The sequence below is a fragment of the Neofelis nebulosa genome, chromosome 16 (genome assembly GCF_028018385.1).
Source record: "Neofelis nebulosa isolate mNeoNeb1 chromosome 16, mNeoNeb1.pri, whole genome shotgun sequence".
Lineage (NCBI taxonomy): Eukaryota > Metazoa > Chordata > Mammalia > Carnivora > Felidae > Neofelis > Neofelis nebulosa.
The window spans coordinates 64,428,048-64,442,752 of record NC_080797.1 but is presented as its reverse complement, the minus strand read 5'-3'; the positions used below and the strand labels follow the sequence as shown (position 1 = coordinate 64,442,752).

At 42.6% G+C, this 14,705-nt stretch overlaps 1 protein-coding gene across 4 annotated transcripts in view; it reads left to right on the top strand.

Annotated features, from left to right (window-relative positions):
• The window catches only part of SMG6 (SMG6 nonsense mediated mRNA decay factor), a 229,553-nt gene that overhangs the window by 180,326 nt on the left and 34,522 nt on the right, over positions 1–14,705 (top strand). Inside the window, exon 14 of one of the 4 annotated variants that reach the window (XM_058704764.1) lies at positions 11,511–12,011. The exons of the other annotated variants lie outside the window; for them this stretch is intronic. Coding sequence (XP_058560747.1) covers positions 11,511–11,576 — 66 coding nt within the window. The 3' untranslated portion in view covers positions 11,577–12,011. Of the gene's footprint in view, positions 1–11,510; positions 12,012–14,705 lie in introns of those variants that run through there. 4 annotated transcript variants of the gene reach the window in all.

Sequence of the window (14,705 nt, the reverse complement as noted above, 5' to 3'; positions counted from 1 at the left end):
CTAAGTTTCTTAACATGCCCTTAGGATGTTCAGGCTCTAAATCTTTCACTCAGAAGTTCCTTCTCTCTCTCTCTTTTAACCCTTTCTCATTTTTCACATCATTTTTTTTTAATGTTTGTTTTTAAGAGAGCGCACACAAGCAGGTGAGGGGCAGAGAGAGGGAGGGTACAGAGGATTCGAAGAGCGCTCCATGCTGACAGCAGAAAGCCCTATGCAGGGCTCGAACTCATGAACCGTGAGATCATGACCTGAGCCGAAGTCAGATGCTTAACCAACTGAGCCACTCAGGTGCCCCTTCTTTCTCTTTTGAGATTATGCTCTTTTCCTGTCTTGATCTCTCTGGAGTAGCTTTTTTTTTTTTTTTTTTTTTTTTTTTGGAGAGAGAGAGTGCAGGGGAGGGGCAGAGGAAGAGGGAGAGAGAGAATCTAAACAGGCTCCCAGCCCAGAGCAGAGCCAACATGGGCTCCATCTCATGAACTGCAAGATCATGACCTGAGCTGAAATTAAGAGACGCTTAACCTACTTAACCACCAGCCGCCCCTCTCTGGATTGTCTTTTAAAGATAAGGGATCTGGGGCACCTAGGTGACTCAGTCAAGTAAGTGTCAACTCGATCTCAGCTCAGTTCTTGATCTCAGGGTCATGAGTTCAAGCCCTGTGTTGGGCTCCATGCTGGGCATGAAGCCTACTTAAAACGTAAAAAAATATGGAACACTTGGGTAGCTTAGCCTGTTAAGTGTCTGACTTCGGCTCAGGTCGTGATCTCACGGTTCGTGGGTCCGAGCCCCGTGTCAGGCTCTGTGCTGACAGCTCAGAGCCTGAAGCCTGCTTCAGATTCTGTGTCTCCCTCTCTCTCTGCCCCTCCCCTGCTCACACTCTGTCTCTCTTTACCAAAAATAAATATTAAAATTTCTTTTTATAAATAAATGAATGAATGAATGAATGAATGAATGAATGAATAAGATTAAGGATCTGTCTCCACATTACTTGACTTTCATCTCTAATTCTGTGTTGTAGGAGAGGCTCAAGCAAGTGTTCTGTTTTGTCGTTTTTGGTTTTCTGTTATATTTAGCTGCTACTTACTGCCTTACCTGTAGTTTTTCCTGATCATTTTCACATGACTAATGCAATTTAGTATGTGTGGTTTTTTTAACTTTTTTAATTGAGATTTAACCTTCATAAAGTGATGTACACTACTCTTAAGGGTTTTTTTTTTTTTTAAGTTATTTTGAGAGAGAGAGCAAAAGTGGGGAGGGGCAGAGAGAGAGAAAATCCCAAGCAGGCTCTGCACTGTCAGCACAGAGCCAAATGCAGACTTGAACTCCCAAACCCTGAGATCACAACCTGAGCTGAAGTCGGATGCTTAACCAACTAAGCCACCTAGATGCCCCATACTATTCTTAAGTTCAGTACATTTTTATATGTGCTTATATCATGCTAACTGCCACCTAGATCAAGATTTAGAATATTTCTGGCATCCTAGTAGGTTCCTTTATGCCCCCTCTTATTAATACTCTCCTTCATACAGGTAACCATCATTCTGAGCAGTTTGTTTTGCCTGTTTTGAACTGTATATAAATGGAATCATATAGTACATAGCATTTGTGTCCAGCTTCTTTTGTTCAACACAGCCCCTGTGAAAGATTCATTCATATTGCTGCCTATAAGTAGTTCATTCTTCATGATTGCTGTGTAGTATATTTTTTGTATGAATATACCACAATTTGTTTATTCTATTTTTTTATATAATCTATTGTCAAGTTAGCTAATATACAATGTATATAGTATGCTCTTGGCTTCGGGAGTAGATTCCTATGATTCATCATTTACATGCAACAACCAGTGTGCATCCCAACAAGTGCCCTCCTCAGTGCCCATCACATGTTTTCCCTGCCCACCCCCCTTCCAACCTCAGTTTGTTCTCTGTATTTAAAAGTCTCTTATGGTTTGCCTCCCTTTCTGTAACTAATTTTTTTTTTCTTTCCCTTCCCCCCATGGCCTTCTGTTAAGTTTCTCAACTTCCACATATGAGTGAAAACATATGATACCTGTCTTTCTCTGACTGACTTATTTCACTTAGCATAATACCCTCCAGTTCCATCCACGTTGTTGCAAATGGCCAGATTTCATTCTTTTTCATTGCCGAGTAGTATTCCATTGTATATACATACATACATCTTCTTTATCCATTCATCAGTTGATGGACATTTGGGCTCTTTTCATAATTTGGCTATTATTGATAGTGCTACTGTAAACATTGGGGTATATGTGCTCCTATGAATCAGCACTCCTATATCCTTTACATAAATTCCTAGTAGTGTTATTGCTGGGTCGTAGGGTAATTCTATCTTTAATTTTTTGAGGAACTTCCACACTGTTTTTCAGAGTGTCTGCACCAGTTTGCATGCCCACCAACAATGCAAGAGTTCCCTTTCTCCACATCCTCACCAACATCTGTTGTTTCCTGAGCTCTTAATTTTAGCCACTCTGACCAGTGTGAGGTAGTATCTCAATGTAATTTGATTTGTAATTTGAATTGTATCTCCCTGATGATGAGTGATGTTGAGTGTCTTTTCATATGTCTGTTAGCCATTTGGATGTCTTCTTTGGAAAAATGTCTATTCGTGTCTTCTGCGCATTTCTTCACTGGCTTCTTTTTCTGGTGTTGAGTTTGTTAAGTTCTTTATAGATTTTGGATACTAACCCTTTATCCAATATGTCATTTGCAAATATCTTCTCCCATTCTGTCGGTTGCCTTTTAGTTTTGTTGATTGTTTCCTTTGCTGTGCAGAAGTTTTTTATCTTGATGAGGTCCCAGTAGTTCATTTTTGCTTTTATTTCCCTTGCCTTCGGAGACGTGTCAAATAAGAAGTTGCTGTGGCCAAGGTCAAAGAGGTTGTTGCCTGTTTTCTCTTCTAGGATTTTGATGGTTTCCTGTCTCACATTTAGGTCTTTCATCTATTTTGAATTCATTTTTGTGTATGTGTAAGAGAGTGGTCCAGTTTCATTCTTCTGCATGTTGCTATCCAGTTCTCCCACCACCATTTGGTAAAGAGACTGTCTTTCTTCCATTGGATACTCTTTCCGGCTTTGTCAAAGGTTAGTTGGCCATACATTTGTGGGTCCAGTTCTGGGTTCTCTATTCTATTCCGTTGGTCTGTGTGTCTGTTTTTTTTTTTTTTTTTTTTTTTTTTTAAAATTTTTTTTTTTTCAACGGTTTTTATTTATTTTTGGGACAGAGAGAGACAGAGCATGAACGGGGGAGGGGCAGAGAGAGAGGGAGACACAGAATCGGAAACAGGCTCCAGGCTCCGAGCCATCAGCCCAGAGCCTGACGCGGGGCTCGAACTCACGGACCGCGAGATCGTGACCTGGCTGAAGTCGGACGCTTAACCGACTGCGCCACCCAGGCGCCCCTGTTTTTGTGTCAATACCATACTGTCTTGATGATTACAGCTTTATAGTATTCTACTATTTTTTTAAATGTTTATTTATTTTGAGAGAGAGAGAGACAGAGCATGAGTGGGGGAGGGGCAGAGAGAAAGGGAGACGCAGATCGGAAGCAGGCTCCAGGCGCTGAGCTGTCAGCACAGCTGCAGATGGGACTGCAGATGGGCTCTGACAGCTCAGAGCCCAACGTGGGGCTCGAACTGACAAATCGTGAGATCATGACCTGAGCCTAAGTTGGACACTTAACCAACTAAGCCACCTAGGCGTCCCTGTTTATTCTACTATTGATGAAAATGCGTTTCTTTTACCAGTCTTGGCTATTATGACTAAAGCTACCATGAACATTTTTATGTGTCTTTTGGTGGACTCACACTCTTTATTTATTTCTCTTTGATACATACCTAGCAATGGGATTGTTCGGGCATAAGGTAGGTGTATGTTACTTTAGGAGATACCGCCTAACAGATTTCCGGTGTGGTTGTAGCAATACACAGGACCATCAACAGTGTATGAGAGTTTCAGTTATTCTGCATCTTTGGCAACACTTGTTTGGTTTTGGTTATTTTAGCCATTCTGGTGGATATGTAGAAATATCTCATTGTAATTTTTTTTTCTCCTTGTAATTTTAATTTGCATTTCGCTGGTGAATAATGATGCTGAGTACCTTTTCTTCTGCTGTAGGCCATTTGGATATCCTCTTCTATGGAGTACCTGTTCTTGCCTTGTACCCATTTTTTTCTGTGGGTGGTTTGTCTTTTTATTGATTTGTAGGATTATTTTTTTAATATTCTGAATATTAAGTCCTATGTTGGTTGTATATATTGAAAATATCTCATGGAGCACCCGGGTGGCTCAGTTGGTTAAGCGTCCAACTCTTGATTTAGGCTCAGGTCGTGATCTCATGGTTAGTGAAATTGAGCCCCACCTCAGGCTCTGCACTGACAGCATATTGCCTTCTTGAGATTCACTCTCTCTGTCTTTTTCTGTCTCTCTGTCTCTCTCTCTCAAAAAATAAAATAAACAAACTTAAAAAAATATCTTCTCTCAGTCTGTGGCTCATATTTTTACTCTCAGTGGTGTCTTTTGATGAACACAAGTTCTTAATTTAAATGAAGTCAAGTTTTTTTCTTTTGTGGTTGTGCTTTTTATGTCCTTTTTTTTTTTTTTTTAAGTTTATTTATTTGAGAGAGACAGAGACAGCATGAGTGAGGAAGGGGCAGAGAGAATCCCAAGCAGGCTCCATGCTGCCAACACAGAACCTAATATGGGGCTTGAACTCACAAAACCATGAGATCATGACCTGAGCTGAAACCAAGAGTCAGACGCTTAACCCACTGAGCCACCCAGGTGCTCCTTTTTTTATGTCCTATTTAAGAAATGTTTGCCTACTCCAAGATCATGAAGATATTCTGTATTTTCTTCTATAAGCTATTTTATCTTTAACATTTAGGTCTGTAGTCTATCTCAAATTTTTGTTTAAGGCATGAGGTAGAAGGAAGGTTACTTTTTCCCAGATGCCTGGTTGATCCAGCACCATTTATTGAAAGTTCCATTTTCTCCACCAAACTGCAGTAGTGTTTTGTCATAAGTTGGGTGATTGTATATGTTTGGGTCTTTTTCTAACTTTCTGTTCTGCTCCAATGGTCTGTTTATCTGTCTTTGTGCAATTACTGTTAACTCTTAATTAGTATTAATTTAAAAGTCTGCAAAATTTTCACAGTGAGTCTGCTAGAGAGATATTTACTTCTTATTTTTGTATCCTTCTGTTCAATTGTAATACCTTTTCTTTCTTTCTTTTTTTTCTTTTCTTTAAGTAATCTCTACACCCAGTGTGGGGCTCAAACTCACAACCCTGAGATCAAGAGTCACATGCTGTACCGACTAAGCCAGCCAGGCGCCCCCAACTGTAACACCTTTTCATATGTTAGCTGGTTGGGGTTTTTTTATGTTTTTTTGTTTGTTTGTTTGTTTGTTTGTTTGTTTGTTTCATCCTTATTGGAGCAGTGCCTTGGGAATTTTGACAGGTCTCTTCAAGATTTTCAGGTACAGGGGCGCCTGGGTGGCGCAGTCGGTTGAGCGTCCGACTTCAGCCAGGTCACGATCTCGCGGTCCGTGAGTTCCAGCCCCGCGTCAGGCTCTGGGCTGATGGCTCAGAGCCTGGAGCCTGTTTCAGATTCTGTGTCTCCCTCTCTCTCTGCCCCTCCCCCGTTCATGCTCTGTCTCTCTCTGTCCCAAAAATAAATAAAAAACGTTGAAAAAAAAAATTAAAAAAAAAAAAAGATTTTCAGGTACAGATAAAGAGAAACATTTTCTGGTGGAGTAGAGAAGGGAAACTAGAGGCAGAGATAGTTATAGCTGAGAGCAAAAAACCCTTGTTTTCTGTAGACAAGGTCTCTTAACTTGGCGTTCTTGTTTTGGTTTGTTGGCCTCTTTTAGAAAGAAGCCAACCTCAGCTTTGTCTTTCTTCTGCCTCACGTGGGCACCCACACCCAGTTATAAGCCGGCAACTGCTAAGTTCTTCTGATACCCTGGTAGGATCCAGTTGTGCCCTTCTAAGTGTACCATGACCCATCTTGGCTCTTGTCCTAGTTGCTCCAAGATGAGGGCATTTAACGGGGCACTGCTGCCAAGGTCTCATCTCCGTACTTATCAAACAGGCAGAGGACTGAACATCAGTTATGCTTTTCTACATTCCAGTCCCATCTGCATTTTGTCTTGCAGAAAATTCCTTATACTTTCTGGTATGTGATTGCCTAGGTCTGATATATGCATGTCAGTGGAAAACTGGAAGGATGGACAAAATATTTAGAAGCATGTGCTTAAAGCCATTCTAATTACAAGCCAGTGCTAGTTTTGTTTTGTTTTTTAATAAGTTTTTGGCCTTTCAAGCTGAAGACTTTGAAAGTCATGTTCATTTTATTAAGGTGAGCATTGTTCTTAAAACGTACTTGCATGTATTTATGTGTGTGTGACCTAATACTTCATAGCAAGTAGCTGTACTACTCTCCTGTAAAATGCAGGAAGAAACAATCCAGTGGTTCATGAAGATGTCTCTTAAGTCTTTCTGTGTTGGGACCCAAGTCTCTTGGCCTGCATGTGAGTAGCCCAAAGATTCAGTAAGCTGCACTGAGAAAGACGAAGGCAATGTCAGGTATCCAGAATGGGGTAGGAATGGTTGTTTTGAAACTCAAGAGTTTCAGATGATCTGCCTGTGTGCCTTTATTTGATCCTTCATGGATCTCTTGCCAGCTGGGTAAAAGACACTGGCCCTGAGATGAGGGATAACCCAGAATTCTGCGTTCTTGCGAAGCCAGAGCCCTTGCCCAAGCCAGCTAGTGGAGATGCAGCTGGGGAGAAAAGTCACTCTGTAACTCTTGAACTGGTTATAATTCTTAGGAATTGGTATGTAAATAAGGACGTACATCTAGAAGCTTGGAGCTCATTACACCTGGCTTCTTTTGTTCATGTTGCTTTTTAATGTAGGAAGAGTATGTAGATAGTTACTAAGTTTTGTTTTTTATCCTCTAGTGGGGGAAAACACAGAAGTTTTTTAATTTTTACATTGTAATTCAAATACAAGAACTCAGAACTGACCCTCCAGTGATGTTTTTTGACGAGGAAAGCAGTAATAGGATATTTAACTAGGAAGACCCTATACTTCAATTGTAAAGATATCTTCTTTCTCCAAGAATTAGGCCTGATTAGGGCTCACATTCAGTAATACAGAGTGAGAGGGGGTAAATCACAACTAAAAACCTTGGCACTTCTATAAGAAATTTAAATAACAGGCAGACATATAGAGATTCATAAATATGTGCTTGGTGCCAGCTAAGCCGCAGAGAAGATACTGCATTTGTGGTCCAGGGAAGTTAAATATTTGTGGTCAACTTAAAATTCAACATAAAACTCTCATCTGTGATGGAAACTGTCCAGAAACTGCATGGAGGGCGTGCAAGTTGCATAAACTCACAAAGGCCTCTCCTCTCTCACGCAGCTGGGCTAGAAGAGCCTGTTCTCTCTTTACCCTGTGTGGCTGGCAAGCCCTTCTAAGGCTGTCTCTGCCTAGTGGCTCACCCCTTCACGTCTGCTCTAATGGCACTTTTTCCGGAAGCCTTTCCCTGTTCATCTTCTATAAAATAGCAGTCCTCTCCCCACCCTGTTACTCTCTGGCCCTCTTCCCCTACTTAATTTTTTCCATAGGACTTCCCACTTGTCCTGTGTTTAGTTGCTTATTTGTTTCTTGGTCTCGCAAGAACGGTAAGCTTTACGGACAGCAGGAATATTGTTTTATTCGTTGCTCTATTCCTTATGTCTTGAATAAGGCTGGCACACATAGCAGGTACTTAATTAATATTTATTGAATGAATTCAGTGGAATATCTTAAAATGTAGCAAAAAGTTACACCCTGCCCTAGTAGAGGGTACTGTTACACAGTAGAACCTCAGACTGTGAGACCAGCCTGAAACACCTCAAATATCTTACTTTCTGTTCAGAAGTAGCTGCGTATTGTCCCTAACTGAGACTAGCACTTGCAGGCGATGCCTGAGCCTTCAGATGTACAAGTGCCTCTTGCCATAACATCTGGGTTACACTTAGAGATGAAATTAACACAATTTACTGTTTCAGTAAAAAATGTTACAGTGTTTGTTTCTGGCCTTCACATTTGATGAAGACCCTCCTGATGTTGATTTACTCTGGTAAAGTAAGCTAGAGAAAATCAGGGGCGCCTGGGTGGCTCGGTCATTTAAACGTTTAAACGTCCGACTCTTCGTTTAAATGTCCGACTCTGTTTCAGCTTAGCTCATGATTTGGCGGTTTGTGAGTTCCAGCCCTGTGTTGGGCTCTGCCCTGACCATGGAGCCTGTTTGAAATCCTCTCTCTGCCCCTCCCCTACTTGCATGCTCACTTGCTCGCTCGCTCTCTCAAAATAAATGAACTTAAAAAAAAAAATCATAAGGGAAGAGAAAGTACACTTACAGTACTGTATACTGTATTTATTAGAAAAAATCTGCATATAAGTGGACCTATGTTGCTCAAACCTTTATTTTTCAAGGATTATAGTTTATGATTGTTTGCATGTCTATGTGTGTGCTTCAGAAATAGCACTGTTTCTGGGCAGCATGCAGACTCGAACACATATATACACTTCATAATCTTTTGTGATATGTAAATGCAGCTTCTTTTGCCCAACCTCTTTGTCATTTGAGACCATGCCGGGTTGTGGGGTCTCTTGTTACTGACCACTCCCAGACCTGAGGACTTGACTAACAAACAGCTATTTTCTCCAGTCTGCTTTGTTTTGCTTCCTTTTCTAGGTTTTTTAGTCCTCCCAACACAGAGAAACTCTGTTGCAATAAACACGTTAAGTTTTCTGGATGTGTTCCAGAACTTTATTGTTGATGATCTTTAGCATTTGGTATGAAATGTGTTTCACAAATGATGTTGATGATCTCTAAGATATGCTGTTAAGTTTTTAAAAATGGCAAAGTACATAACCATTTATATAAATACATTTATAAGAAGTATAGGGAGAGCCCACAGTTCATCATGTATGGCAGTGTATGCATATATCTCTGAGGGACACGACAGAAGCTGGCACAGGGCTGGGGAACAGAGGGTCTAGAAATCAGAATGAGAAGATTTTGTTTTTAAAATTCAGCCTTTTGTACTATTTGTTTGTTTTTACCATGTGCCATGTGTTTACACATCACTAAGCAGCTTCAGTTTGGCCTGTAGGTGCCACCGTATCTTCAGTGGAAGAAGCCACTTTGGAAGCCGAGATGCCACCATATCTTCAGTGCCTCCTAGAAGATGCTCTCATTGAGCTTCTCTTCTGCTTTGTCAGCAGCAAGAGTGGCTTTAGTCTAAATAGCAGAATTCATTGATAGCTTTTAATTCTGTGTTGTCAGTTTTAAAAAAGTTGAGGCTGTGTGGGACTTCCCTACTACACGCTGGTACAGAAATTTTGTCTGTCTTACCAGTGTGAAGCAGTGAAACTGTACCACAAAGTTCAGTTGACCATTGAACAACACAGGCCTTAGGGCTGCCGACCCCCTGCACAGTTGAAAATATGCATAAAACTTGGCTCCCCAGGGGCGCCTGGTTGGCTCAGTTGGCTAAGCGTCTGACTTTGGCTCAGGTCATGATCTCACGGTTTGTGGGCTCGAGCCCTGCTTCAGGCTCTGTGCTGACAGCTCAGAGCCTGGGGCCTGCTTCAGATTCTGTGTCTCCTCTCTCTCTGCCCCTCCCTGCTTATGCTCTGTCTCTTTCTCAAAAATAAACAAACATTAAAAAAGAAAAAATCTTGGTTCCCCCCCCCAAACTTTACTAATAGCCCACTGTTGATCAGAAGCCTTACCAGTAATATAAACAGTCGATTAACACGTATTTTGTATGTTATGTGTATTCTATATTGTATTCTGACAATAAAGTAAGCTAGAGAAGAAAATGTTAAGAAAATCGTAAGGAACCATATATACCATATATGTTAACTAACTAGAATTTAAATAAAAACTTGAAATAAGGGAAAAAAAATAAGAAAGAGAAAATACAGTATTATACTGTATTTATCAGAAAAACCTGCATATAAGTGGACCCCACGCAATTCAAACCTGTGTTGTTCAAGGGTCAGCTGCAGTCTGTGATTGTTTGCATGTCTTTCTGTGTATGTGCTTTAGAAGTAGGATACGCAGCACTCATAGTTACTGGCTTGCTACCTCCAAGCCTGTTCTTAGTCCAATGACTTGGAGTTATTTAGTAAAGAACCGGAAATATATTCTGACAACAGCTTTTTGGACTCTTTTGCAAATCCTATGAGGATATACTACATAGGCTTGGTGATCAGAAATGGGTCAGGTGAGACACCATCAAGTCCAGTGTTGTTTTGCCAGAACGACCTGCAGAAAAATAAGTCTCCCTGAATTAGATGGAAGTCACAGTCTTCATTCTGTTCTGTTTTGGTCATAAGAAAACTCCATGTAAGTTATTTATTTTGTCTGGGCTTAAGTTTACTCTCTATAAAATAGGGGGTGAAAGTAGTCTGTCCCATCATGATAGCTCATTAAGAATTAAATGAGACATTATAAGTGAAAATGTCTAGATTTTGAAAATAAAAGTCTCTCGATTTATATGTTCTTCATAGTGAGTGGAGAGGCAGTTAAGAAGACTCTAAACGAATAACCGGTTACAGTTTAGTCCCACACCAGATTCCCATATCTCTTCCAGATCATCCTGCAGTCTCTGTTGCTGTTTTCTGTAATTCATAAAGATTTCCTCAGACCTTCCACCGTCTCCGTTTTCTACCCTTTCAGCCATTGCCATTATCTTGTGGCTTTGGATGTAGAAAACCTGTTGGATTTACCTTTGAAGCTAGGATTCAGGCCCAGTGCAAAATTAGGCAGGATTCAGAAGGCAAGGCAGGTGTGCTTACACTTGTGTTATCCCAGGACCCTCCTATAATGGTAACCCTCAAGTGAGGGTATGTGAGCCCTTCAGAGAACAACAAAACACTCTGAAAAGAAAATCATGCTGTCCTGGGTGTTCCAGAGCTTCCCATACTGGCCCCCTTCCGGCACCATTCCTTTCTGCAATCCCACCCCACTGTCAGCCCTGGCACATAGTCTCACGAACATGCCACCTGCCTTTCTCTCTCTCTCTCTGGCCCCATCCTTTGGCTGCTCAGTTTATTTTTTCCACATCCTCACCCTCTTGCAGTTCCAAGCTAAATAACCCTCACAGATGGCTTGTTCCATCAGAGCTGTTTAAGAACACAGGACAGTGAACTGGGGTCCAGAAGGAGCTGCCAAAGCCCAAGGCTGCCCTTCCTACAGAGGTCCAAGACAACTTTGTCATCAGCTCTTTAGAAGTCCATGGATAGTGAGCAGAGAGGCTGGCAGGTTGGGTGGTGGAATATCTCTTTAACAGTATAATCCTCTAGCAGCTAGCAACTAGTTCTCACTTAGATTTACAAGTCAGAACCTGGAGCCGGATACATTGCATACTCCATTTTCCACAGAAGACAGAGCACTTTGTAGTTGGCATTTCTCCCCCACTTTTTTACAGCATGGAAACCCAACAGGAAATGGCAGTCCCATTTGTGTTTTGGATCGTGGTTTGAGTCCTTACTGAACCTCTTTGTGAACTCCTGGAGAGGTCTAGACCCCTGCCCTGCCTGACCTGAAGGGCAGTATTCCCAGCTGTCAGCACATCCTTGGGAAGAGGGTGAACTTCAGACGCCTAGTAGAAATCCTGCAGATGAGAGGAGACCCAGAATTTCACTATTTCTTTCCTGTCAGCAAGGACATGTAAGTTTCCTGTCTGCCTTGTCATCAGCTTTGGAACACTTTTCTCCTACATCCCTTCATGCATGCAATGGTCTGTAAGCTTCTGCCCCCATTCATTATCCCAGCACCCTCCTTCCCTCTGTCCTAATCAGATGGGTCTGGTTAATTTTGCCCTCATGACAAGACAGCCTTTTCCTCATCCTCACAGTTATTCCTGTGGGACGTAAAACCTCTCTGATCATGGTCTCCTTCTCTTTTCCCTTCCTTCTCTGTCCCCCTCTAACTGTACCCTTTGTAAGTCAGTTCCTCTGAGGTCACTGAGGAAGGGCAGTCTGTGCCATTTGCCACTATAGGAGTCTCTCTTTCCTCAGTAAGCAGAGTTCCCTTGAGAGACCCCTTCCCTTCCTCTGCTGAAAGCCATGTTGGCGGCTTCTCTGCCTGAACTCAGGCATAATGGGGCAGGGAACAATGGCATGTGTGCAGCGTCCTGGCTAGACAAAGGGAAGTTAACTCTTAGCCAGAGAGAGCAGACAGTTGAGGAAGCTTCCCCCGAAAAGAAGAGAGAAGGCAAGGAAAGACAAAATTCTGTGGCAGGGAGCTACTCCCTGAGAACTCAGGCAGAAATCAGCATCTCCTCCCTAAGCCTGATCTTTCTACTGAGAACCAAATTATTGTTCTTTCTCTTCTCTGCCTTCACGTCTTGCTCCAAGACCAAGAGCTGCCAGATGAACAACACACCCTGTTGCTTGCACAGTAAAAGTGTCTCAGGCTAATGGATTTGTGGAGCCTTGGGATGCCAGGTGGAAGGAAACGACTTTGATTTCCTTTTTCTTGTCCCCATGCTCCCTGGTGGACTTACCTCTTTACGGTACATCCAGAGTTCAAGACTGTGTACTGCAGAGAACTTGGGGACACTCATATGTAGGTCTTAAGTTGGCACCCAGCAGTGACTAGTTTCCCATATCCATTCATTTCATCAACTGATCGGCTAAGGTCTTGCCCCTACTGTGTCCAGAGAAATGAAATTAATCTGAAGGATATAACTCCTTTTAAGACGGGTATGCTGAGAAATGTTAAATTTCATTACCTTTGTTCTTGCCTATGGCTTAGCCAAGCATCTGTTTGGTTTGTGTTCATCTGAACGCAGCCTCATCAGAACTGTTTATTTTGTCCTGGGGTTGGGCCTTTGGGTTGCTGTTGAGCGGGGCTGGGGGTGGGAGGCATCCCTTAGTGAAAAGGGCTTGAACTTAAGTCCTCTTCCCCAAAAGTACCATTTCCTTCTAAGAGGCTACAAAGTATAATGAACACAGACTTTGGAATAACACGAATCTGGGTTCAAATCCCAGCTTCACCACTTACTAGATGTTCGTTTCCTCTGAGCTTGAGTTTCCTCTTCCTCTTTCTGTCTCAAAGGATTACTGTGATAGTCAAATGAAATAACATAATGCCTGGAACCAGCAGTTACCAGTTCATCTCCACCGCAGCTTTCCCAGTACAATGGGATATTTCAGCCACTGGGAAGCTGTGGGCAGTGAAAATTGCAGAGGAAGTAAAATGCTGACTTGTTCTACATGTTGCTACCCTGAACCTCCCTGATGGGTTTCTTGCATGCTCATGAGTTTTTTGCTTCTAGAATGTGCCTTACCCCGAGTTTGTATTCTGATCTCCAGAGACCACTTCTTACCTCTTTGCCCCTTGACTTTTAAAGGGCCCTTCTTGGCTTTGGATCTGGCGAGAAGTTAGCCAGAAAGCTTGCCCTCCGCCTCCCGTGGGGAGGCTCGTAGTTTTGGCTCATACCCTCCAAGTGGCCTGGAGAGAGCTACAGGGTGTCGGAGATGGCCATGGGAAAGAAATGCCTCACAAAAAGATGACAGTGTGTGAGCCAGCAGCTCCCCACTGCCTGCTGGAGCACAAGCTCAGTGAGGCCGCCGACAAGAGTCTTCAGAACACTAAACAGGTGATTAAAACATCAGTATGAGTCTTTCCAAACTTCACAGAAAGCCAAAAACTTAGTTTGGACACCAACAGAAATTTTCCGCTCTGGAGCTTTATAAACTGGTCTGCTGTTTCTTCCTCTGCTCTGTGGCCAGGGGGGAGCTCTGTGCTAATGATTCCATAAAACCCTCCAAGTCTTCCTGAGTGGCTTATCATATGAGAAGAGCCGATACCACCTTTTTCCATCATGAGTTGTCTCTAGCCTCTCACTGTTAGTTCAGATTCTGAAGCTTCAGCCCTTCTGAGAAGGCCAAGCCCAGCTCTTGGCACTGACCCCTGTGACAGAGCTGAACTCCAGCATCAAGGTCAGTGGCAGAACTGTCTTTCCTCTCCTCCTTTCCAAGATGACTGCCCAGAATCATAGAAACGTTTAAGAATGGAAAGAGACCTTCAGAATCATCTGCATTTTGCAAACAAGGTTCAGTAAGTTAGCCAAGATCACATGAGTTAGGAAAGCATGAAGTGAACTTTCCTCTAGACCCTGCTCTCCCCAGACTCATGCCATGTCAGCCGCCTGTGGGAAGAGTGCCTCGCCCAAAGGAGGTCAGTCTTCAAGCAGTGAGCGTCAAGAGACTGCCCGCTTTGAGTTTCTGTACGAAATCAGACTTTTCCCCTTGCAGGGATTGTGAGAATCTCTGCCTGAAGCACAGGTAAACCTTCTGGGTTCATGGAGAGCTGCAGGCAGTTGGAACACTGGTTACGAGCAGAGGCACACGGGTGGGTGCGGAGCAAATAGGGGATGGGGATTAAAGAGTACACTTACCATGAGGAGCCCTGAATAACATACACGGTGTTGTTGAATTACTGTACTATACACCTAAACTAATGTAACACTGTGTGTTAACTATAGGGTAATTAAAATTAAAACCTTGATTACAAAAAAAGAGCAGAGGGGGCGCCTGGGTGGCGCAGTCGGTTAAGCGTCCGACTTCAGCCAGGTCACGATCTCGCGGTCCGTGAGTTCGAGCCCCGCGTCAGG